This window comes from Leptodactylus fuscus, chromosome 1 (genome assembly GCF_031893055.1).
Source record: "Leptodactylus fuscus isolate aLepFus1 chromosome 1, aLepFus1.hap2, whole genome shotgun sequence".
Classification (NCBI taxonomy): domain Eukaryota; kingdom Metazoa; phylum Chordata; class Amphibia; order Anura; family Leptodactylidae; genus Leptodactylus; species Leptodactylus fuscus.
The window spans coordinates 123,995,180-124,022,489 of record NC_134265.1 but is presented as its reverse complement, the minus strand read 5'-3'; the positions used below and the strand labels follow the sequence as shown (position 1 = coordinate 124,022,489).

The following is a 27,310-nucleotide window of genomic DNA, read 5'->3' as shown; positions in this document are numbered from 1 at the left end:
ATCTCTGATATCGCAACCAAATTCACGGCCACTCCACATTTTTTCTCTATACCAAAGTAAAATTGTGAATGTTTAACAGCGTAATATGGACGGGGGATATGTAAAAGGTATTTTAAGTCTATTTAATATGTGTGCTTAAAAATGGATTACATGATAATAAATTTGTGGACTATGGCTTGTAGGTGATCGAGCTGCTGCCATCTCAGCACACCCTACAGTCATCGCCTCTTCCACAGCTAAGCTCACATTGTGCAGGGCCATTTTAGGCTGAGACCCCATGTTGTGGAAAAGCTGCTTTTTCTGTTGCAGATTTTGCTGTTGGTTTTTGAGCCAAACCCAAGAGTGGTCACAAACAGAACAGACAATTCATCCACTTCTGGGTTTGGCTCAAAAAAATGCAGCAACATCTGAAACAAAAGAAACTGCTTTTCTGCAACATGGGGGACATAGCCTTAAAGGGAATCTGTCATGGCGATATGGGACACTAAGCCTTCCACATGGTCCTTATGGAATGGGGTTTAGTGTCCCAGATCGCTCTATTAGAAAGCCATCTGTGCACACAATAAAAATATAAAAGCTTTATACTCACCCTGGCACAGTACTTCTAATGCTGGCACAGTTCTTCACGGAAGTCAGGGGAGTACACCTTGGCTTCAGTGTATGTGCCATGTACCTCCAGCACCTGCGCAGTGAAGCCGGGGTATACGTCCTTGGCTTCTATGAAGAACTGTGTAGGTGGTGGGAACACCAGAGATGAATCCAATGAGACTCATTGGACTCCTCTTTAGTTAAGTATTAAGGTTTTTTTTTTTGTTTTTTTTTTAAAAAAGGGTATTGATTTAAAACATGGTGATTTAAGACACTAAACCTCTGCACTATAAGAGTGCATTCACATGGAGTTTTGTGGCGCTGATTTTGCCACAATAACTGAAGTAAAGAATCAGCGCTGAAAAAAAGACTCCCATTGACCTCAATGGGTTCCGTTTTCCATGCGGAAAACGGAACCCGTTGAAGTCAATGGGAGTCTTTTTTTTCAGCGCTGATTCTTTACTCGAGTTATTGAGGCAAAATCAGCGCCACAAAACTCTGTGTGAATGCACCCTAAGAACCTCTGGTTGGCTTAAGCTGAGTTCACATGGGGTTTTTTGACCCGGATTTTTCCAAAAACGCATCCCATTGAGCTGGGAGCCGGTCACTTCTTTTTTCCACTAGCGTTTTTTTGCCTCTCGTGGAAAAAAGAAGCGAGCTGCCCTATCTTGACACGGATTCTGCAGTTGAATCCGTCGCGGCATGACACTCCCTATCGACTAGTCCCATTGATTTGGGCCTTATCCGGAGCAGATTGCCACGACTTGATGCCTGTGCACTTCGCCGGCATCCAGTCGTGGCTAGCCGTTTTTTTGGACCGGATTCTGAGGTGGCCTCTGTGCAAAATCCGGTCCAAAAAACCCTGTGTGAATTCAGTTTTAGTTTCCTAAATTCACCTGAAGTTCCCTTTGGGCTAGGGTCCCATGCAGCGAATCACTGTATTCCTCCCCAGGAATAATAGTTTTTGAGCCTTCAACAATAATACAAAATAATATTCAACTAAATCCAGTCCACGATGAGCAGCGTATTCCTTTTTTGTGTCATCAGCAACCCATGATGATGCAGTGATATTATTGCACCATCTGCGTCAAGATGCAGAAAAAAAATCCAGCATAGTTCAGTCCACATAAAATGTTCAGCTTTTACTTAATTCCATTCGTTCAGACAGTCCACAGAGATCCTATGTGGTTCCTCTGATGCATTTCACACTCCACACATACTGCATAGGGGCTGGATTTTCTTCTTTGTGAATTTAACCAGACTCTTGATCGCAGTGCACACTGTCAAGCTACAAGGCTCAGTTCAGCTGATTACATATGACCTGTGTCTGGCTGCTTGCCTATCAGAGTGAATGGTAGCGCAGGGAGTCAATGGATCATTGTGCCACCATAGTTTCCATCCGTATCCACAACACAAACACAGTTGAAGATGGCATTGTTACTAGTGATGGGCAACACTCACGAGATTCATCTCACAAACATTTCCAAAGTTCAGCCACAAGGTTTGGTTGTTTGACTTGAAGCAGACATGCTATTATTATACTATGAGATCTCATCAGACACCATAGTATAATGGAGGTAGGAGGATATTAAAAAAACTATTCATACTTACCTTTCCGAACCTCTCTGGGGGTCCATTGCAGCGTCTTCCTTCTTCAGCATCACATTGTCCTCCAGCCTCCTCTATGACGTCAGTGGTCCAGGGTCACCGTTGAGGCCTGTGATTGTACCCCAGTGTTTAAGTGGGGGCATTGATGTTATAAAGCTTTTGTCAAAGCATCACAACCTCGATGCCTATGTGTAACTGCTGAGGCCTGAGGATTTAGTAGTAAGCCAGGGTCACTGAGGAGTTTAGAGGGGAACAAATTCCGAACGTGGAGAGTTCTATTTTATTCTTCCATACCTCTCCAAGGATCTCTGATTTTTATACTCCGGGGTCTGAACCCACAATTTTGGATAAATTTGTAACAGTTGGTTTGCTCAGCCCTAGTTTCTACCAAGGAAATTGCTGCCAATAGATCCAGTGCAGCGGTACTGTTTGCCCTATGATAAAGCAGCCTTGATCTTATGACTCTTAAAGCTGGGTTCACACTAGGTTTTTTGGACTGAATTTTGACGTGGAGGCCGCCTTAGAATCTGATACAAAAAATGGATAGCCACGACTGAATGCCAGTTGAGTGCATATAGTGCACCGGCATCCAGTCGCGGCATTCCGCTCTAGATAAGGCCCAAATGAATGGGTCTAGTTGGGAGGGAGTGTTGCGCTGCATCAAGAAAGTGCATGTCGCTTTTTTTTCTGAGTGCGGAAACAAACAGCTCGCAGAAAAAGGAACCCATTGAATTGAATGGGAGGCGGTTTTTTGAGCCGAATTCTGAGGCGGATTCGGGTCAACATCCGGTCCAAAAAACCCTGTGTGGACTCGGCCTAACCCTTCTTTAGGATCCGCATTTTTATTTGATAGAAAACCTATTTGACTTTAAGCATCAATACTTGCCTTAAAGTCCATGGATCCTGTAAAGATGTTGATCAGCTTAGGCTGGTTCTTCATTATGCTCTCCCATGGGTAGGTTAGTTTTGCTCCTTAAACTAGACAATGAAAAATTTGAAAATGGGATAGATGGGAAATGGTCTAGAGGTTGCGGGTGGGGGGAGAAGGGGGGAAGAGGCCCAGTTATTGTGTGAATGAATTTTTAACTATAACTGGAGAGTTGGCGTGTAACTTATCTCTGAGCACCCCGGACCCAAATATTCAATCAATAACACTATGTGGTGTTGGCCTCACCCACATCAATAGTTGCACTGAATACTTGATCAATGATAATCAGTGATAAATATTTATCAGTGTTCAGAGTTTAGCTTTGCACTTAACGTGCTAACAACACTATGGCACAGAGTGTTATCTTGTAACTTTTCAAAGATTTTGTTGGTAAGACATCACACTGTAGCATTATGTCATGCTGCAGAAAATCAATGTTAACTTTGCTATTTCCAAAGTAACTAGTTTATTATAATATAATATAAGCCTATTGCATAAGCTTAAATGTCGACAAATGTTATAGCTTAGGATGTATGATTCTTTATATCACAAATGTTTACTCCACTGTAGTACAATGTCAGAGGACTCATGATAAAAGTAACTCTCATTGTTACATTTGTAAGTCAGTACTGCCCAGATGTTCATAGCGTGTGTGCATGTTGTGGTTAGCAAATGGTTGCATAGCCCATATGTTTTATGTGCACAGTTGAATACCATTGAAAAACAGACATAGTCCCATATAAACATATTCAAATGTTTCTATCTGATTTTCAACGTATGGCAAAGCAATGATTTTTCAGTATGGCCTTCTGGTGCTGAATTTTCCTGATACTATATGGAAAACCAGTAAGGATTCACTTTCTGGATAAGACTTGTATTTTACTTACAATATGCAAAGATATATAAAGAATAAAATTACTGCACTTTGACACAGCTATTTTGATATGATGAAAACTCACATGTTCTACTATCAGAGTGTGACAAGAATGTTATATGACATCTAAGCATTTAGTTAAATGATGCCGTGCTTTACCCTAAGGCCCCACAGGACGTATTGCAGCAAAAAAGTGCTGCGGAAAAAAGCGCAGTGGCAACACAAGGCATTTCTTCCTGCAGCGCTTCAGACAGAAAGTTTGCAGAGTTTTCCTCAGTGGATATTCTGTTACAATTATACCTATGGGGAAACCGGCGGCATTTCCGTAGGTATAATTGACATGCTGCGATTTCCAAAACTCCATGGGATTTTACAGTACCTATAATCTAATCCACAAATTACAGAAAAACATCCGCAGCAGACATGTGGCGATTTCAAAAATAAATTGTTGCATTTTTGTAAATTGCAGCATGTCAATTATATGTACAGGAACCCTGACATTCTCCATATAGATATAATTGAAGCAGAAAGTCTGCAGAGGAAATTGATATGTTGCTGACATGGTTTTTCCAGCAGCATTTTTTTTGCTGCGGTTTGCTATGTGTGACCTTAAAGGGGCTCTATCATTGGCATAAGTCACATCCTTGCATAGCATTTAGAAAGGCTATTCCGCACCTACCTTTTGTATGTAAATTGCCTCAGTAGTTTTTGAATAAGTCTGTTTTTATTTATATGCTAGTTAGGCTCCAGTCAGCACAGGAAGTTGTCAGCCAGCTCTCCTCTCTATGCTGTGTGCTATGTATGAGAGCAGGGAGGAGGAGTCAGCAGCAGCCTGTGCTGTATATACAAAGACAGTGCACGAAGAGGCTTCCGGGGTGCACTGAGAAGCTAATTAGCATAAGAGTAAAAGTGGGCTTATTCAAAATCTACTGAGGCAATTTACATACAAAAGGTAGGTGTGGAATAGCCTTTCTAAAGCCTATGCAAGGATGTGATTAGTTAAAAATTACTTTTTCCAATGATAAAGCCCCTTTAAGCCTAATAAGAGTTTAAATTCATAGTGAAATTATAGGAATTACATAATGGCAAAAGGTTGAAACTTGTTGTGTCTACTGGTCCCAAAAACATAATTCTGATAATGATCCTTACAAATATTATGACAGGGCAGGTTGCATTCATGTGTAGTGTAATGGCGCTGACATATTAACTTACTGACAGTTATATGCTCTCCTCCAGAACACTGACCTCTGTGTGCATCAGGAGATTAGAAAAGTGATCAGTGTTCTTGGGGAGTATATAACTTCACAATAAATTGTAGTAGGCTCTTCAGTAACATTACATGAGACACATGTTCATTATTAACTGGAGTGAACAATGTAATTTTTTATTTCTATAATCTTAGATGTCTTTGATCGGACATATTGGTGTTAACTATAAAAACCTATATCATTTAGCCTATTAGTACTTTTGTGAATAAGCTTTAATCATATCTATATTTGTAGATAATTAAAATTTAAACAGTTTTGCAAATATAAGTAATTCAAAATTCTGCAGTGTTTTAAAGATTTCCTCTAACCATCTTAGTAGTGACAGTTTGTTATCTTGATTGGTTGCCAATGTAGAAACTTTCTATGGTCTGGGACTTGTCAAAAACCCAGCCATGATTTTCTTATTGTAGCTGGGATATCAGGCAGGGACACTACATGTATGAGAAGATATCCCGGCCACAATAAGGGAATCATGGCTGATTTTCTTACCTTAGAAAGATCTTGCGTTCATGGTCGTATCCATTGGCAACTGATCAAGACAACAAATTGTGACCACAAGATATTTAGAGAAAATCTTTAAAACTCTGCAAAATTTTTAATTACTTATATTTGCAAAAATGTTTAACTTTTAATTATCTAAAAATTTTAAAATAATTACGTACATGGGAATACCCCTTTAACTATTCAGAGTTGTCTGTCTATGAAAGGGTTATTTAGAAAACATGGTCGGTTTGACCAAGTTGTAGTGAGGAGGTGGTAATTGTTAGAAATGACTTTGTAAGCAGCGTGCCGGGTCCATCCTTCCAGGGTTTGGTGCAGAGAGATTTAAGCAACCATTGGGTAAGCTCCATGATCAGACGGTGGTTAATGCAGGTGATGCCAATGAAGGAACAGATTAAATCTCAGTCATACATCAGTGCATGAATGAACAGGGTTTTTATATGCACACTGCTCTTTGGCAGGGCCGTACTCTGCGGCTTCTCAGGATTGATGGAATGGTTGTCTTGGAAAAAAAGCAGAGAGGGAAAGAAGCCTACAGGGAGACAGGAACCACACAAAAGGGGAGGGCTTCTGGGATTTAACTGTATATGCAGTTGTACCCACAATGATACATATTTCATGTGCTGCGTAAGGAGAATGCAATCAGAAAAGGAAATGACAAGCAAAGGTTAAATGTTTTCAACAGCTCAAATAACCGAATGAGGAAATAAATAGAGACGGCACACGATAAAGAGAAAATAAAAACTGGACTTCATTTACATACTAGGAATATTGCTTCTGCAATAAAGATAAAAAAAAATTAGACTGGAAACTCTGCCCAGTCCAGTACTGTTATGAAATATTAGGGCTTATATATCAATTGCCATACAACTCCAAGAATACATATAACGTTAGTTTATATCAAAGTTTGCTTCATTTATTTTACATCAAATATCACCAGCTCCTAAAGTTCTAGTAAAAACAAGATATCGGTGGCAATTTCTGGTTACAATAAAAAATATCACAACATAAAACACAATCTAAAATAAAATACAAAATTAAGCTTCTTTTCATAAAAAAAAGATTTGCAACTTTCAATCATACTTCACCATGCTGCTATGACACACAGTGAAAGGTATTCATTATCCTATCTAAGGCCGGGGACCCACAGGACGTAAACGCCGCAATTCACCCACATCGGAGACGCTGTGGGAAAAATCGCGGCGTTGTACAGTGCAGGCAAAGTGGATGGGATTCATGCAGATCCCATGCCCCTTTGCAGAAAAGATCTCAGCGCGGACACGCTGCGATTTGCAAAGCCGTTGCAGCTTTGCAAATCGCAGCATGTCGATTATATCTACGGAAACGCTGGCGGCTTTCCCGCAGATATAATGGATAGAGAAAGTCCGCAGAGGAAAACTCTGTGAACTTTCTCTTAAAAGCGCTGTGGAAAGAACTGCAATGCGTTCACGCCGCGGTTCTTTAGTGCTGCGATTACGGCCTGTGGGGCCTTAGCCTAAGAAAATTTTTTGGTGTAGATGGGTGTAATTGAGGCGCATTTTTGGTGCGCGCCCCTTTCTAGTGGTAAAGATGTGCCACATTGTTTGCTTACGACTTTTTGTGAAAGCGGATGCAGTGGAGCAAAGCAAAGTGGGCTAGGGTGGGGAAAACTGGTGTGACGTATGCTGAAAATCTACACCAGTCTGTGACTGGGTAAGGCCCGATTCACATTTGTGTCAGTAATCCATTCAGGGAAGTTCGCATGGGGACCCCCCGAACGGATTACTGAACGCATTTGCAAGTGGTGTGCAGTGAAAGCAAACAGATCCCCATAGACTATAATGGTGTCCGTGTGCTTGCTGCGAGATCTCCGCAGAGAACATGCGGACATGAAAGTACTTCAAAATCTACTTTCCTGTCTGCATGACTCGTGCTGAGATCTCACGGTAAGCACACGGACCCCATTATAGTCTATGGGGTCTGAGTGCTTTCACTTCACACCGCTTGAAAATGCGTTCGGTAGTCCGTTCAGGGGGTCCCCATGTGGACTCCCCAAATGGATTACCAACACAGATGTGAACCAGGCCTAAGGCTAAGGCACCACATAGCGAGCCGCAGCCAATAACCTGTGAAAAGACCGCGGCGGGATATTTTTTCTGTAGCGTTTTTCACAAGAAATCCGCAAAGATTTCCTCTGCAGACTTTCTGCCTCTATTATGCCTATAGGGAAACCACCGGCACTTCTGCAGGTATAACTGTGAGTGATATACAAAAGCGCGAGCCTTTTTCGCTGCAGATTTTTTTCTGCAATGTGTGGATGGATTAGCCAGAATCCCATCCACTTTGCAGGTACTGTAATACATAGTGTTTACACCTTGTGGGGCCCCAGCCTAAAGCTATATTCACACAATTATGAATAATGGCCTTGCAATGTCAGTTTTCTTTAATGGATGTCACATTGCTGCAATAAATTCAGTATCTGTAAATGGCTATTCGCAAGACTGTTAAATATAGGTCAGGTCCTATTGTTGTCCATATTCACAGATGCCTACATACTCTCAATTGTATGGGGGATCCTCGGGTACAAGATGGCTGTGAAAAATGAACATTTTTCATGGCTATTTTACACCTCGGTCGTGTGAGCGTCGACTAAGGCCTTATGCACATGTCCATGCTGTTTTTCACAGACCTAATGTATGTGAAAAATGGCCTTGTGTGTCCGTGCGAGTGCTCAGATAGCTCTTATTCATATAAGCAAAATGCATTATTATTATAGCAATGAATAATGGCCAAGTGACAGCCGTTTATGAAACAGCCATGAAATGGCCATTGTAGAATCTATGATTTTCAATGGGTCTATTCACATGCCATTATCTATGTCCGTTTTAATGGACAAAGATAGTGCATATCAGGTTTTTTGATAACCGTGAAAAAAATTAACATGTGACTAGACACACTGGATTCAGTGTGTTATCAAAATGGACGTTTGACATATTTTTCACAGTCATGTGAATAAGGCCTAATCCTACTGTATATTCAGAAGAACATGGGTGCAAACGGCTGTGAAAAACGGATCTCTTATACATTCTAGTGTATGGAGGGATCCAGGAAAACAGACAAAAATACAGCATAACCTATATTTTGACGATACATGAAAATAGCCCCCATTCACAGACATTGAAATTAATGCGACTGTGTGATGGCTGTTAAAAAATGGCTGTCACATAGCCAGCTTTCGTTATGCGAATATAGACTAAGTGTAATACCACCCTAAGGCTAAGGCCCCACATTTCTGTTTTGCAAATTGTGTTGCGTTTTTTTGAGCCAAAGCCAATAGTAGATTGAGCAGAAGATAAAAGTATAAGAGTTTCCTGTATATTGCTCATTCCTTATGAAGCCATTCTTGGTTTTGGCTAAAAAAAAACGCAACTAAATCTACATTTCTGCAATGTGGGGTCTCAGCCTAAGTATATCCAAAGGATAAGTCATTAGTATCTGATGGGTGGGGTCCAACACCCAAACACCTTCTTATGGCACTGGTCTCTGATCTGATATGATAAGAGCTACTGTACTTCTTTTCTCATAAATATATTGTACCCCAACAAGTAAGCAGCACAAACCGCTGAGCATACAATCTCACAATCATAGCACATTCAGAAGCATAGTGAGATTTTCATTTTTGGCTGGACGTACATTCTAATCTCTATATCAGCAACTGGTCAGTGCGGTGGCCTAATGTCAGGAGATAAAGCAGTTTATGTCCAAATCTAGTGCATGCACTACAGCCTTACACTAGGTGAAATTATACTACCTTGAGATTGACACAGCCCTATCCTGAAGATGTTGAACTGTAACATTGAATATTAACAAAATGTGATTAACTGTGATAATAAAATGAACAGTAGATAAAAAAAAAAATTACTACATTGTCCTATTGGTCAGAAACCTACTTTACCTGGGAAAATACTGAACTACTGATTTGCCCCACACGATGAAGAATTCCAACATGGAACTCTGCTATTCTAAAAAGGCCAACATGTACAACATAACCAGATCAGCCATACAATTGAACCACCTACCGGCAGGGCTGGCTCCAGGTTTTTATGGGCCCTTGGGAGACAGAGCCTCAGTGGGCCCCCTTGTGGAGGAGGCAAGAGTTGGGACACTGTGCACCATTGTGGGCAGATGAAGCGAGTGACGTCACACAGGAGCGCGGCGACACCTACGCCATACCTCCCAACTTTTGAAGAGCAGAAAGAGGGACAAAATGTGCGGCGCGGCAAATTTGTCTCCGCCCACTTTTATGTTGCCTCTGCCCATTCTCATTAATTTTTCATGTGCTCCCACACAGTATAATCCTCCTACAGTCACCCGTAAATTATATGCCCCCCCTCCATCTCTCCCCCAGTTTCAGATGCACCCTTCCTCTATTCCCAGTTTTATGTCCCCCCCTCCATCTCTGTCTCCAGTTTCATGCCATTCTCCCCCCCTTCATCTGTCCCAGTCTCATGACATTCTCCCCCCTTCATCTGCACCAGTGTCATGCCGTTCTCCCCCCCTTCATCTGCCCCAGTGTCATGCCATCCCCCCCTTCATCTGCCCCAGTGTCATGCCGTTCCCCCTTTCATCTGCCCAAGTGTCATGCCGTTCTCTCCCCTTCATCTGCCCCAGTGTCATGCCGTTCTCCCCCTTCATCTGCCCCAGTGTCATGCCGTTCTCCCCCCTTCATCTGCCCCAGTGTCATGCCGTTCTCCCCCCCCTTTCATCTGCCCCAGTGTCATGCCGTACTCCCCCCTTCATCTTCCCCAGTGTCATGGCATCCCCCCTTTATTTGCCCCCCATTTCATGGGCCCCCTTCATTATGTTCCACCTTAATGTTTAACACAAAACAAACACTTATACTCACCTTCCAATGCTCCCCTGCCGCACTCTATCGCTCTCACTCCACTCACATAGTTGTAGGCCCGATGTGACGTCATCACATTGCGCCTACAAATGCAGAAGCCGGACCGCAGCGTTAAAGCAGGAGCCGAGCTGTGACAGCTCCTGCTTTAATCGCCTATGTATTCAGCTCATCGGCGTCTGACGGATGCCAATGAGCTGAAATCGGGACAGGCAAGTGCTGGGGCGGGCAAGTGCTGGGGGGCCCCCAGAGGCTATGCCGTGTGCTGACGCCAGCCCTGCTTACCGGATATTGTGTAGGCCCACCTTGTGCTGCCAAAACAGTTCTAACCCATTGTGTCATAGCCTCCACAAGACCTCCTGAAGGTGCACTGTGATATCTGGTAACATGTAGTTAGAAGCAGCTATAAACTGTGAGGAGGGGCCTCCATAGATCATACTTGTGTTTTTAGCACAACCCACAGATGCTCAGTCTTTGGGATATGTGAATCTTGGAGGCCAAGTCAACACCTTGAATTCTTTGTCATGCTCATATAACCAATCCTGAACAAGTTTTTTTTTATGCTAAGGAGCTTTATTCTGCTGATAGAGGCCACTGGTATACTGTTGCCATGTAGAGGTGTACGTGGTCTGCAAAATTGTTTAGCTACGTGATACGTCAAACAAACATCCAGATGAATGCCATGGTCAAAAGTTTTCAACAGAGCATTGCTCAGCACATGATACTGCCTCTGCAAGGTTCAGGGATATATTACATGATACTGCCTCTGCAAGGCTTAGTGGTATAGCACATGAATTAGTAGCCCTAGCTAGGGAAACAGGGGTGGTTGTGAGGGGGGATTTGACTGAACTGCAATGCATCATGGTAGTTGTAGGCTAAGACAGTAAGAAACTACCCACGTAAACAAATGCAGAGGATGCCAGGAGCTTCTAGAGAAAGCCAAAAATCACTCAAAACACTGCTAAAGGTATTTTGGTGCACTTATTAACCCATTGATAGCACTAACAGACCTTTTTTAAAAATTATTTTTTTGCCCAGAAAAACCCTTTAACATTCAATGACACAGTGAGGGACACAAAGTTTGAAGCATGGTTGGTAAACTCCATTGCAATATTTGGGCTGTATAAAGTATGTTTTACTAGGTGATTCCATTCCATTTAAACGGACACCAATAGATTCATTCATAAAGCAAATATCTATGCAAAATTTTCATTATATTATATATGTGAATTTCTAAGGGGAATGTATGGGAGTGGAAACTTGCACAAACTATTCTTTTTGTGGAAATAAGCTCACATTTTAAAACACATGCTTGTTATAGGCATTTTATCTGCCTACGTAAAGGAATCCATAAGAAGCTTAATGTAACATGTATGAGCAGTCTAAGGGCTTCCTCTAGTCAGTAAGGGTGGACAGAGCCTTAAGAAATCAATGGAGAACACAGAAATGATGACATCACCAGAATGTTTATTTGTACTATGTGGAACACAAAGGCAGGGATGAGGGGCTGAGAATGGTGCTGTGTGCTTATCTGGGAATACTGCTTGTGAGTATGCAGATAAGAAAGAGTGACTTTGGATTTAACCTTGGAGTTCCTGGGCCTTTCACATGGAGATATCATTCCAAATGTCTAATCTACAAGGAGTACATTTAGCTCACTACTACATTTGGTTTTTACTACATTGAAACAATCATTTGTTGATGCAATTTATTAATTCAGAATAGAATCATCCTAAAATATCAGTAAATATACGCATTTGTGGGTACTAATGTTATACAGATGGTATTTCCATCATTTTAGGTGCAATATCTACTGCTTAGAAGAGCACAGTAGGTTATTCCAGGCTAGTGAAGCACGGCATCATGGTTTTCACAGTATTTTTTATGAATTATTATTTTTGTTCATAATTACACTTAGAGGCGCCAGTATGGCTCCATAGACTTCTCAAAGCTTGTTCAGTCATGTGCATGAGGGCAATGAAATATAATTGTACACAACCTAATGGCTTAAAGGGCTATTCCTAAACCATAAAGCGATTGCCTGTCGCTAGAATATGCTATCACTTTATGACCAATAATAGCCTAACCTGGATACCACCAGTCATGAGAATAATGGAGTTGTGGCTCTGATCCAGTGCCCGTTCATTGTATTTCCAGGCATGGTGGCACGCTTAGGCAGCCGAGTGTGCAGGTAACTATAACCAGCCTCATTTACTTACTTTTACTATTGCGTTCCTGTATATTGGCTGACTGGTTCCAGAGGTCAGATCACTACTAATAATAAAATATTGACCTATCCTTGAAATTTCCCATCACTATCAGATGAAAATATCTCTTTAGGCCCAAGCTCCACATTACGAAAATGCTGCATTTTACATTACCTACCAAATGGATGGGATTCTGGCTAAAAACACTGCAAAAAAAAGAATCTGCAGCAGAAATGCTGGGTATTCAAAAATACTTGTGTTATTGTAAATCGCAGCATGTCAATTATAGCTATAGAAACATTGGTATTTTCCACATAGGGGTAGGAAGTCTCCAGAGAAAAACTTTGCAGATCTTCTTTGAATAATACTGTAGAAAAAAACGTGATACGTTTCCGCCACAGTCTTTTCCACAGCAGCTTTCTACGTGAGGCTTAGCCTGAACGTTTTCTAGCTGTTTAACAAACTATTACAAATGTGACTCTTTAATAACATGTTCATGCTTTTTATATAAAGGGCATTCTTCTCATGAAATTCTGTATCTAAGGCTGAAAAAGTAAAATAACAAAATGCATGAATAAAAATTAGTGTTACTAAGGGAGTTCATAAATTTGTAAAAATTGTTTAGCACACTTACACAAATTTTTAATGCTGATCAATAGGACTAGCAAGTTAAAAAATGAATGTATCATTCAATTCATCTTCAAGCAAGATTAAACCATTCTCAGGTAAAATGTACATGTAAAAACTTTCCAAAAACGGGTCTACTACGATCAAAGAATTGATGTATGACCCTCATTAGCTAAACTGACTTGGGCTTCTCAATTCATATGAACAAAGAGACAAAAGAGACATCTCTTGCAATAAACAAAGGATCAAATCCAGCTCACATCCACTATTGGATAAGGAGTTCCAGAGACAAAGAGATCTAAGCATTGAGGAGAGCAGAGGGCAACATGAGGCCGGATGGAAGTGCAAGCAGCTCCTTCCAAACCTCAGTCACTCTTGCAGGGGTTAAGTCACTCTTCAAAGGCTTCTACAGATAAGTCCTGCTTTGAGCCTGTATATTTATCATAAGACAACAGGCAAATTCTATCAGTATCCGTTAGAAAGGCTGGAAATTCCATTTCGACATATCTTGTCTACTTTAACCCTTTAACCTCCATATACGTGTAGATTACCCCTGAAGATGGCATAACTAAGATGCTGTAAATAATTTCTGTAACAAATGAGTTGTAATCTCGGAGATGTTCAGCATGCTGCTAGATACTTGGCAGCAGAGTGGTTAAAGGTATTATGAGCAATCTCACATTCTGCCACTCACGCTCGCTCTGGAATGTTACAGTGATATGTAATTTCAACTCAAACCAATTCCCTAATTTTTTGGTTGTGGTTACTAGTAAACACTGACATCTCTTTGGGTTTGGTTCCTATGGCTAGCAGCCTCGCAACAGAGTATACTAGAATCATTGTTGAAACATTGAGGGGATGTATTCATTTATCTACCAGTCTTCATTCATTCTTCTGTTGGCGAAAGATGCCCCTGAATTATTAACAGGCTCCGACCTCGTAATAATTGAAATCTATGCCAGTCAGAAAACTGGTGTGCCTTGTTTTTAGTAAATTCTCACCAATATGTAAGTTCTTATGGATGAGACACATCTAACTATATTTTTGGACTTTTTGTGAATAATACGTTTTCTTTTTTAATACATTGACTATTTTAAATAATAAAAAAAGACTTGTTTTGAGACTGCTATAGTTAAAGGTGCAGTATCTGTGTTTGTGCACATTACATTAAAGGGAGTTTACCACCTCCCCCAAGCATAGCGAACTGTCACCACTGTGTTATACACTCACCGGCCACTTTATTAGGTACACCATGCTAGTAACGGGTTGGACCCCCTTTTGCCTTCAGAACTGCCTCAATTCTTCATGGCATAGATTCAACAAGGTGCTGGAAGCATTCCTCAGAGATTGTGGTCCATATTGACATGATGGCATCACACAGTTGCCGCAGATTTGTCGGCTGCACATCCATGATGCGAATCTCCCATTCCACCACATCCCAAAGATGCTCTATTGGATTGAGATCTGGTGACTGTGGAGGCCATTGGAGTACAGTGAACTCATTGTCATGTTCAAGAAACCAGTCTGAGATGATTCCAGCTTTATGACATGGCGCATTATCCTGCTGAAAGTAGCCATCAGATGTTGGGTACATTGTGGTCATAAAGGGATGGACATGGTCAGCAACAATACTCAGGTAGGCTTTGGCGTTGCAACGATGCTCAATTGGTACCAAGGGGCCCAAAGAGTGCCAAGAAAATATTCCCCACACCATGACACCACCACCACCAGCCTGAACCGTTGATACAAGGCAGGATGGATCCATGCTTTCATGTTGTTGACGCCAAATTCTGACCCTACCATCCGAATGTCGCAGCAGAAATCGAGACTCATCAGACCAGGCAACGTTTTTCCAATCTTCAATTGTCCAATTTCGATGAGCTTGTGCAAATTGTAGCCTCAGTTTCCTGTTCTTAGCTGAAAGGAGTGGCACCCGGTGTGGTCTTCTGCTGCTGTAGCCCATCTGCCTCAAAGTTCGACGTACTGTGCGTTCAGAGATGCTCTTCTGGCTACCTTGGTTGTAACGGGTGGCTATTTGAGTCACTGTTGCCTTTCTATCAGCTCGAACCAGTCTGGCCATTCTCCTCTGACCTCTGGCATCAACAACGCATTTCCGCCCACAGAATTGCCGCTCACTGGATGTTTTTTCTTTTTCGGACCATTCTCTGTAAACCCTAGAGATGGTTGTGCGTGAAAATCCCAGTAGATCAGCAGTTTCTGAAATACTCAGACCAGCCCTTCTGGCACCAACAACCATGCCACGTTCAAAGGCACTCAAATCACCTTTCTTCCCCATACTGATGCTCGGTTTGAACTGCAGGAGATTGTCTTGACCATGTCTACATGCCTAAATGCACTGAGTTGCCGCTATGTGATTGGCTGATTAGAAATTAAGTGTTAACGAGCAGTTGGACAGGTGTACCTAATAAAGTGGCCGGTGAGTGTACAGTACAGTACACTGATAAACACCACACCTTTGTAATGTCCCTTGTAGATTTGGAGAAGCGTTACTTAGAATTCATGATTGAGTTGATGCACTTGGGGCGGCCTTCAGGTCTCTGTGCACTGCTCTTACTGCTTCTCGCATGTCTGTGCTGCCCCATGAAGTGGGAGATGATTGATAAGATGGGATCCATCCAACACTGGAAAGTTCTGTGTAGCTCGGCTTTACTTCCTTAGTTCTATGAGCAAGATTTCACAGTATTAGATGGATCACATTATAGCAGTTGGAGGATCAACTCTGACTGCACAAGCTTTATATACAGGAAAAGAGAAGGGTTCCAAACAACAAGAGCAATACATTGGGAGCTGAAGGGCCGCCTCCAGTGCACCAATTCTCTAATTTGCATATTGATTCAAAGTGAAGGTTCTCCACATCTACAAATCAAAGAACATTACAAAGGTTTACTGTTTATCAGTGTACTGTGACATATAACGCAGTAGTGGCACTTCACTATGCTTGGGGGAGGCTGTAGATTCTCTTTAAAGCTTCCTTTACACATAGACTTAGATTTATCAATATAGTAATTTTCTTATGCCCGTAATTAATAAATTAGATTCATTTCCTGCCTTCCGTGCATTGGAAGCTAAAATCTTCGCGAGCTAAGTGGGCGTTCACACTACCGTCAGTGTCCGACAGGTAGTCTCCTCTCCTAGTGTCCATTCAAAATCTCGCACGGACATTAGGAGCGGACACTAGCTGTGTCCGTGACACTTGTCATTCATTTAAATGGCGATGTAGGTTTTTTCTGTCTGCTTGAAAAGTCGGACATCTTTACAAGCAGACAGTGAAGGACAGGCACGGAGTGCAAAAGAACGCACCCGATCGCCATTTAAATGAATGACAAGTGTCACGGACACAGCTAGTGTCCGCTCCTAATATCCGTGCGAGATTTGAATGGACACTAGCATCGGACACTACCTGTCGGACACAGACGGTAGTGTGAACGCCCCCTAAGATTTGGAGTAAATTTGAGCTATAATTTCACCAGTTTTTAGCATTAAATGTAGTAAATTTGTCAGCCTGCAAAATAACATAATGTCTCCTGTTAAGCACCTTCATTCTTTGTGAAAATAGTGTTCAGGCATAAGTGCACCAAAGGTCAGAAGTTTTCAGCAAAAATGTTCGTACATCAAAATGTGTTTTTGTCATACATTTTACACCAAAAACTGGCGTACTCTGTACACTTGCCTGGAGTTTTTCAGTTTTAAATTGGGTTCTTTGCTGTCTAGATGTCTTGGTATTTTTTTTTCAGGTGGTTTTCTATAGACCTCTCTAGGAAAGAAAATACCTGAAAAAGATGTGTGATCAATAAAACCACTGCTACAAAAAAAAAAAAAAAAAAAAAAAAAAACATTATAAAAAAAAAATTAATGAATTTACATATACAAACTTGGAGGAACTTATCAAACTCTACAAATCAGGATCTTGGCGCAAAAAAAGGCACAAGTTAGAATTTTACAACATTTTGACTTTATTTGTGTATACATTTTGCATTTTTACACCACTCGCTCCATTTTTGAAAAGTGGGTTGAAAAGTGGACATGGTTTGGTTATCTTATCTAGCTGTCTGTTCACGATTTGTGAAATGCAACTTTTTTTTTAGAAAATAAGGTGAAAATTTGTTGCGATCTTACTTCTGTTAATGGGTGGCATAGAAAAGTGGAAATACAAATATCAGCACTGATGCAAAAAATAAAAAGTAACATTTAATAAAACCAGTTAAAATGGGATCACCAACTAAAAACATAGCTGAGTAGTAGATGCAAAATAATAAAGAGAAAAGTGAATCTTACTTATCAGCAGGGGTCAGTGGTCAGGCGATATCAGGGAGAAAGGAATCGGTTCCTAAACTGTCCCTCAAGTTCCATCCCTCATCTATATGAATCCCGCCCTTACAAGGGCAGTATCCAGCTGCACCTGACAACAACAGTCCCAACGCCACTACTCAGTAATGTAGATTTAGATTCAGTAATGTAGTTTTATTAGTAGAAGACCATTATGGGCTCTATTTATTTCTTTGATTTCTATCCAGCTATTGCGTTTTGCAATCTATTTACCTGTAGGTACATGTATTTGTGCAAGTCTTGTCAGGTCCCCTGATGAATGGCGCAGAGGTGTCAGGAAACGCGTAAGAACTGTTTTTGTGAGGTGCAACCTTTGTAAGGGCAGGATTCATATATATGGGGACAGGGACAGAACTTGAGGGGCAGTTTAGGGACTGGTGCCTTTCTCCCTGATATCTCATGAGGTAAGATCCATCCATTTTCTATAATTGTTATTGATAAATTTTGCTTCTATTACTATTTTAACTGATTTGGTTAAATGTTACATTTTATTTTGTATCGGTGCTGATACTTGTATATTACTCCTGCTGATGGCTCTCTTGCATACCTCCCCTGGTTGAGAAGTGAGAACAATTGTCCTCCATTGTGCTTATTCTCCAGTAACATCTTAGGACATAAGGCTACATGCACTCAACAGTAAAAGAAATGGACATTAAGAATTGATGTCAGTTTTTAATGCCTATTTTCCATCACATCAGTGCGTCATTTATTTTTCATCAATTTTTTGGCCATCTGTCTGTTTTTAATTTCTGTTTAGCATCAGATGTTAAATGTGGACCCATTGGTATTGGTTTGTCCATTTGTGAAAATGGACAAAAACAGATCATGTTCTATTGTCTAATGGTCCTTTAACATTGTCTGTTAAAAAAAATGGAAAAGTGTATGTCCGCATTGACTAACATTGTTAGGGAGGCATAACTTACAAAAAAAATCTGTCATGTTTGTTCTTCACATTTGTGTGTATTGGACCTTAGACTTCCACACTAAACACTGTGCAACATTTGATAAATCTGGTGTAATTTACCACAATGCAGATTTCAACAAAATTGACTTAAAAATTATGTTCATGATAAATCTCCAAACCGATCAACTGATGAGGCTTTGATGGTCTCATCAGCTGACAGGCCCGGGTATTGGGCCCTGACCAATCTGACACTGATGATCTATAGTCAGGTTAGAATTCTACCAATCTATGTGGCCCCAAGGTTCACTAACACAACACTTCTCACTAGTGACCTAACAGCCAGCATACTCTTATTCTACGCAGTGAAGAATGTTACTCTAATGCAATTCTTCTAAGTCTGGCTGTCAGTAATGTCAATAATGTTCTCCTACAGTGTTCTTGTTTCAGAAATGTTTCATATCTCAGGGAGAGTGAAGGTTTCAATATAAGAGTCGATAAGGGTAATTTTATTGGCATGCATGCATGCATAAGAATATAGCCTATAGACTAGAAAAGGTCTATACAGATATATTGGGCCATCAACTACTTGGTTGAGCTTACCTGGTTAATTCCATAGTGTCAAGGTGACCAGACGTTGAATATTGGGATAGTTGGGCTGTTCCCATACACATTAGACTGATGTCAGATAATAATGAGGGCAAAGTGGGCAAGACACTTCTACCACCCTGGGCAATTGTCTCTCACTTTTTCCTATTAATGCAAAGCTTGTATATGTATTTTCAACAATATAGAGGTTTCACAGACAATGGATATGAGAATTTTTTTTGCAATTTATCTCCTGTTTATACAAAAGATTGAGTAAATTGCGATCCAATATGTTGTATCCTGGTCGATCTTAGCATTCAGATATTGGGTGACAGGCCATCAGGCATTCCCATACATATTAGGCAGTCAACCTATCCTTAATTCTTAATATTTGTTGGGAAGACACGTGACTTGTGTGCCAGAAAACTGGTGTACAACCCATGAAAACAGTTGGGAATATTTCTACATATAAGAATCTGTACAAAATTGTCACTTTTTAAGTTTTGTATTCAACTTGCCACTTTGCTTAAAGAGGATGTAGCAGTGTATGGGGACAGGGACATCAGCTTTGTCAGTTTTATCATCCTTTAGCCAAGTTTTCTGGTGTCAATTATTTAAGAAATCTATACTAGCAAGGAACTTGTATAGACTTCTATTTAGTTGCATGCACACTGGATGGAAGTGCAAGTCATAAAGTGAATTTTCCTAGGGTTGTTATTATTATAAAATACCTATTAATACCAGTAGAGATATCTATCTACTATTTTGTTTTATATGCCTTAGTATGATTTATGAATAGATTTCTTGACAAAGTAAACGTAAGACAGTATTAGTAAGTGACAGTGAATTATCTGCATGGTAGATACACAGAGAGATGCATCATCTGTACAGGCTACAAAGAGGCAGAGTGTAATGAAGCGTGTAGTTATTGCAACAAAGTGGTGGGAGGTGAGGAGGAAGACTGGGGGTGGGGTAGACACAAGGGGGTAACAGCCGTGCCCCTACTGTGAGAAGAGACTGAGGGAATAGGGTAACATGCCCCCCGAGAGCAAAAGTGCAGCGGTAGCCTCTCAATTAGAGTCACAGTAATGAAATTAAAAGCCATTAGATCATTCACCGCTGAGGCCTGCAAGTTACCTACATGTCAAAGGAATTTGGCTAAGCCAACAGGATGAGAGGGGCCTCGTGAGCTAGGATGTCTCCCTTGTTGCAGTGACTGGCGCGACTTGGCTTCTGCTGACGCCAAATGTTATAGTGGTCATGTACATGTAGCCATACATTGTAAGTGACAACAGGACATTTTCTTTATAGCTATGTAATTAATGATAGAAAAGATCTTACTTTTACAGGATTATAAGCATAGAAGACAACGACGCTATCTATCCAGTCTCTTAGCTTTATATAGTCCATAGACTACACAGAATAGATTTACCTTCCACAACACCATAACGCATCTCTTTTCAATGTGAGAATTAATGGTGGACCTTTGCAAGAGCTTTTTTGACTTTTCTAAAATATATATAAGATATTACAGTGAAACCTCTATAAGTCAACCACCAAAGGGTCTTTCATAGGGACGGTCCTCTTAAAGAATAAGTATACAGAATGCAGGTTAGAGCGTCCAGTGATGAAGAAGACAAAAAAGAGAAATGTATGGTTGGTATCACATCAGTATATTATATGGAACAGGCATTGAATATGATTAATAAAACAGCCATGGTCCTGCACAAAATTCACTCCACCCCATGCAGATAAAGTCTTGCTCAGTACCCTGGTGACCTACACAATTCCTAGTTCAAGATGGTTTTATCATTATTGGTCCACAGCATGGTACCCCTCTTGTTCCTAGTCACCAGCATGGCTCCCATTCTCAATCTTGATCCCCGCAATGGTATCCCTTTAGATATCATATCAGTCCTTCACCCCCAGCATGTCCTACCTCTCATTTCTGGTTCTTAGCAGGTTTCCTCTTATTCCTAGACCTTAACATGGGCCACTTATTTATTTCCCTGTTGCAAAATTGTCACTGTTTGCATGTATGTTGGCACTTCAGTAAGTCTCTTCCTCTTGTTTGCAGCAGTCCAGTGATGGTCCATATTGGTCTCACACTGTATGTAAGTCCAATGTGTGGTCCTTTGACAGGAATTCCAACTGAAAAATTTGCTGAGATCAGTGGCATAACTACCGCCATAGCAGCGGAGGCAGCTGCCACAGGGCCTGGAACATTGGGGTCCCGGTGACAGCTGCTACCGATGCTATCATTATACTCGGGGGTCTTTTCGGACCCCCGAATATAATGATTGGCGGACCGGGAGAGGTAAGAAACATAAAAAACATGTTACTTACCTCTCCACGATCCTGCCAGGCCTCCTTGCTGACGTCTCTGACGTCACATGAACCCAGCCTGCATCCCGGGTCATGTGACGCCCGACGTCATTGAACAAGGACAGCAGCGCAGAAGGCAGCGGAGAAGACCGCGTAGGAGCCGGGGGACAGGTAAGTAACAGTAGTTTTTTATGTTTTTATTCCCCCAGGTCTCTGATTATTATACTCTGGGGTCTGAAAAGACCCCAGAGTATAATAATTGTTTATGGGTGTCCACAGTGGGACATAGTACTGTCTGCAGGGGCAACTATGGGGGATAATACTGTTTACAGGGGCCACTAAGGGACATAATACTGTATGGAGGGGCCACTATTGGGGATAATACTGTGTGCAGGGGCAACTATGGGGGATAATACTGTTTGCAGGGGCCACTAAGGGACATAATACTGTATGGAGGGGCCACTATTGGGGATAATACTGTGTGCAGGGGAAACTATGGGGGATAATACTGTTTGCAGGGGCCACTAAGAGACATAATACTGTATGGAGGGGCCACTATTGGGGATAATACTGTGTGCAGGGGCCACTATGGGACATAATACTGTGTGCAGGGGCCACTAAGGGACATAATACTGTGTGCAGGGGCCACTATGGGGGATAATACTGTGTTAAGGGGCCACTATGGGGCATAATAGAACGCGCAGAAATGCGTAGGAGGGGGTCGGTCGAGGTCTTCGGCGTCGGTTGGGGGGGGCATGTCAAAAGTTCGCTACGGGGCCCCGCCATTCCTAGTTATGCCACTGGCTGAGATTATTAGTAGGACAAGGGGGTAGTCTGCTTGTAGAGAGGTAGCATCTGTAGAGTATAATGGGAGGAAAATTGGTCACTGAAAAAATTCCCTTAAAATTTACTATGAACTGTTGCATTAAATAGTATGGGAAGAATATGCAAATCTGCCTTCCATGATGTAATTAGGACAACAGTTGCTGCCTCATTGTTGCAAACCAATAGAGGGCGCTCACTGGAATGTGCAAGCCCGTCTTAAGACAGGATTCCAGTGAAACAACCCAATAATGGCTGCTCCCTTTAGCCTCATGCCCGACCTTCCAAGAGGCCTTTGTTTAGCAATGACGCTGGGATTAATACCAGGTATAGTATCTCAATCGAGGACAGCTGTTTCGATCTGGTTGGATCTCATCAGCCCGATGTAGAGAGGACTATAACCTGGTATAGGTGAGAGGCTTAGACAGGGTTCGGGGGATATTGTCACTCCTTAGGGAAAGACCACCATATAGGTGTGTGGAGACTTGTTAAGCCTTTAGCACTCCACTTTGCAAGGAACTAAGGAGTGACAATATCCCCCGAACCCTGTCTAAGCCTCTCACCTATACCAGGTTATAGTCCTCTCTACATCGGGCTGATGAGATCCAACCAGATCGAAACAGCTGTCCTCGATTGAGAGACTATACCTGGTATTAATCCCAGCGTCATTGCTAAACAAAGGCCTCTTGGAAGGTCGGGCATGAGGCTAAAGGGAGCAGCCATTATTGGGTTGTTTCACTGGAATCCTGTCTTAAGACGGGCTTGCACATTCCAGTGAGCGCCCTCTATTGGTTTGCAACAATGAGGCAGCAACTGTTGTCCTAATTACATCATGGAAGGCAGATTTGCATATTCTTCTCTTAAATAGTATGAAAGCGCTGTCATGTTCTCTCCACCATGTGAAAACCTTAGACACATACAATTAACAGATGGCACTGAGTGGCATTCATTTTTCATACGTGCCATTATTTTAAAAAAAGGGTATAGTTTTCCCTTTTTTTACAGCACAACTCTGTCTAGAAGTCTGCAAAAATACTGCCAAATTGGGGCCAAATTTTTTGGCCTTTGTCAGTATAATATTCCTTAGGATTGGCCATCAATTTTAGATCAGTAGGGGTCCAGCTGTATTCACAAATGGGGTTCTATAGCACGTAGGAACAATGACTACTGTATGTCAGGCTGTTACCTACCTTGCTCACATTCAAACAATGTGGTGAGCGAGGTGCAGAACAGGAGTTGTGGCGCACATTGATATATTCTCCCCAATATGCCTGGATGTGGCTATAGCTGCATCCAGTCCACAAGCTACTGGGGCTTTCACTTCTCAGTAAGTAAATTTGTAATTAATTTTCTTTGAGTCTCGGTACTGGCTGGGCGGTAACAGCCATAGCGCGCTACCGGTAATGAAATAGGAGTGAAATGAATCAGCATTTGCTGACTAGTGACAGCACTGGCAGCCTGAGGACTGGATGCAGTTATAGCCACTTCCAGGTACATTTTGTAGCACCATTCATCTGAGCCTACTGAGCAGTGGAAAACCACCACTGAGTGCCAATGGCCCGTATCGCAGGTAGCCAACAACTGCAAAAGTGACAGAAAATGAAGAGGAATTCCTCTTCATTTTCTGCTGTGTGAATAGCCTCTAATAATACCCCACTTGTAAATCCATTTAGTTCAGGTTTGGTTTGGTAAGTGTAAGGTTGGTACAGGTGTAGCAGTCTTTATCTTAAATCCTGTTATACACCCCAATAACTTGATACAGTGTCATAACTCACAACTGAAGTCATTGAAAAGTCATTCTACCAGTTAGGTCAGAGCTACGTGTATATATCAATATATCATCAATATATCATCAATTCCTCTACACCCATTTTCTGATACAGAGGGATGATATTTAGGCATACAATTAGTGCACAATGGGGGCCTTACTTCATTGTGAAAATGTGAGCAGGATGAACGTGACTCACCAACATATTCATTATAACTCCTAATGTCCATACTCATTGGTGAGATACCTACATTTATTTGACACAGTCTCCGTGCTCGTTTTTGGTGTAAATGTACCCATGCTAAATTCTATACAAGTGATATCCTCTTTTTTCATACCAAACTTGCAACAGTACATAAATACTGTATGGGAATGTGTCATCAAAGAGTTAATGTTCCTTCTAGAAGCCTTGATTTTTTAAAATCAACATAACTGCTTGGAAGAGAGGGCAAAAGCCTCTGCAGCCTGGCACCTGGCCCTAGAAATGGTTATTCTTCCAGATTCTGTAAATTTTATGGATTTTCCTATTCAGAAGTGGAAATCTTTACAGCTCTAAATTAGAGCATTGGGTGACATCAATTAACCCTTAACACAAGGAAGATTGAAAGATGTCACTGAGCACCTTGAATGTTTTGTATGAAAAGCAGCTGTATGGGTCAGTCATAACTTACCCAAATAATGATCAGGTTTCCACCTGGTTCACTGTAACCTGTGTTATACGGTACGACAAACTAAACCATATGAGGTAGGACGTGTTTAAATATTGAGGATTTTTTTCTTTCTCTATTTCTGGATTGAGACTAAGGCCGCAACAAAAAAGCGTTGTGAGAAAAACCGCAGTGGCAACGCATCGTGGTTTTCCCGCAGGGCTACTCAGAGAAAGTCTGTAGAGGTTTGCCCTGCGTATTTTCTATTTTATTTATATCTGCAGCGGAACCGCCAGCTTTTCCGTAGGTATAATTGACATGTAGTGATTTCCAAAATGACATCGGCTTGGGAAATATCGCAGCATGTCCACAGCAGGTATTTTTTGTTAGAATCCCATCCACCTTGCAGTGACTGTAAAATGTTGCATGTAAGCTATCCTTCATTCATCACATGGTCTGTTTGCAGGTTAGTCGTATTCAAATGAATATGGTTAACAGCCCCAACACAATGTACTTGGTATGTGTTTGGTATTAAGTGAAGATATCACAGCACTGACCTGAAATACGTGGTCTCTTCAAACAGTGGATTGATGGGGTCCCTGGTTTTGGATCCTGCTGATTTATCCAAGGGTAGATCATCAATATAACAATATTGGAAAACCCTTAGGCTCCACATAGTGAGCCGCAGCCGCATTGCATTTTTTTCCGCAGCGCTTTTCACAGAAGGTCTGCAGAGTTTTCATCTACGGACTTTCTGTCCCTATTATACATATATGGAAAACATCAGCATTTCTGTAGGTAAAATTGGCATGCTGCAAATCCAGACTCTCATCCACTTTGCAGGTACTGTAAAATGCAGCGTTTTTTTGCCATGGCAATTCCACCGTGGCCAAAATTCTGCGTTTTCACAATGTGCGGCCCCAACCTAAATGTTTCTTAATACTTCTTGCTAAAGTGATTTGTTCCCTGTATTACCATGGGTGGGCTCTCACAGATTTTTCTTCATCATTTGTCAGTATTTATTTGCAATGTTCCATTATAGTGAGTTCTACGTATTTCTACTCTGAAATCTCTGCATTTCTCTGAGCATTGTTTCGATTCTTTTTTTTGTCCAAGGTCTAACCACTGCCCCTCTTCCCTTTTGGTAATTCTGTGCTTGATCACTTGGTCATCTCCTGGTTCTATTCCTTTGCCTGTGTCTCTAACCTTGGATTTTTTTTCATAGCTGTAAATTTTGGTTTGTGACTGTGAGCTTGCTTGTGGTACCTGACATTTTTTTACCTGCTGGTGACTGATCATGTCCTGTACCTTGATGCTGCTTGTTCACAATATCTTAGTTTAAGTTTGTACTTGAATCCTCAATAGCCCAGCCACCACTATTGTCACTAGTGCACCTCTTAAGGTAGCATTTGGAGAATGTGGTAACTATAAATTGCCAACATTTCATTCATTCTTACAATGATAACTATTATACTAGTGATCTGACATCCATGTGCAGTTCATCCATTATTCCACTGAATTATATTGCACTGCCATTTCACTCACATGCTTATATAAGCATATAACCACATATTTATTTTTCGGCAAGCTTCTCCTTTCCCTCTGCTTTTCTGGATTATTAGTGTTGCATTTGTTTTTCTTTTCATTATAGCACATAAAGTTAAAAAAAAGTCTATCGCTAATATAAAGTTTAAGGGCAGGACACGCTATAGACTAAAAAGTAAAAGTGACCCCAGTAGTAGCAGCCCAGCCATGCTGGACCAGAAGTGCTGATGTCCCATTCACCATCACATAACCCCACAAGCACTCAGTGATCTGTCCATAAATGGTATATAACTGACCTCACTCCGCAGTCACATGCCATATGTAGACAAGTCACCGCTGGACCCAGGGGTTAAATGCAGTGCTCAAGTGGTGACAAATGACACATCACTTCCAGTCCGGCAAGAATCACAAATGGCAAGACCTGGCTCCAGGTGTTGGAATGGGGAACATTTAAAAGGTTTGTCACATTAATTTTTTTTAGTTTATACAATGCCCTGCCCTTATGCCATTTTCTGAAAGCTGGACAGACCCTTTAACTTGTGGCTTTAAGACATTCAGTTTATTATATGATAATCATTAGGTTAATATATTTTTACTTTTAGATCATTCTGAACTCCATGCACAAGTACCAGCCCCGGCTTCACATAGTTAAAGCAGATGAAAACAATGGATTTGGGTCCAAGAACACTGCTTTCTGTACCCATGTGTTCTCCGAGACTGCGTTTATAGCGGTAACATCTTACCAAAACCACAAGGTAAAGACTTCTTGGTTCTCTCCCCACAAGTAATATTAAACTGACACTTCTGCGGCATAAAATGGAAACAAATGAAATAGCACAGCCGCTGCTACTGCTTCCCTCTGTTGGAAGAAAGCGAGTATGCTT

At 41.4% G+C, this 27,310-nt stretch overlaps 1 protein-coding gene across 1 annotated transcript in view; it reads left to right on the top strand.

Moving 5' to 3' along the window:
- TBX5 (T-box transcription factor 5) overlaps window positions 1-27,310 on the top strand; it is a 58,159-nt gene that overhangs the window by 19,741 nt on the left and 11,108 nt on the right. Inside the window, exon 6 of the mRNA XM_075276605.1 lies at window positions 27,029-27,181. Coding sequence (XP_075132706.1) covers window positions 27,029-27,181 — 153 coding nt within the window. The remainder of the gene's footprint in view (window positions 1-27,028; window positions 27,182-27,310) is intronic.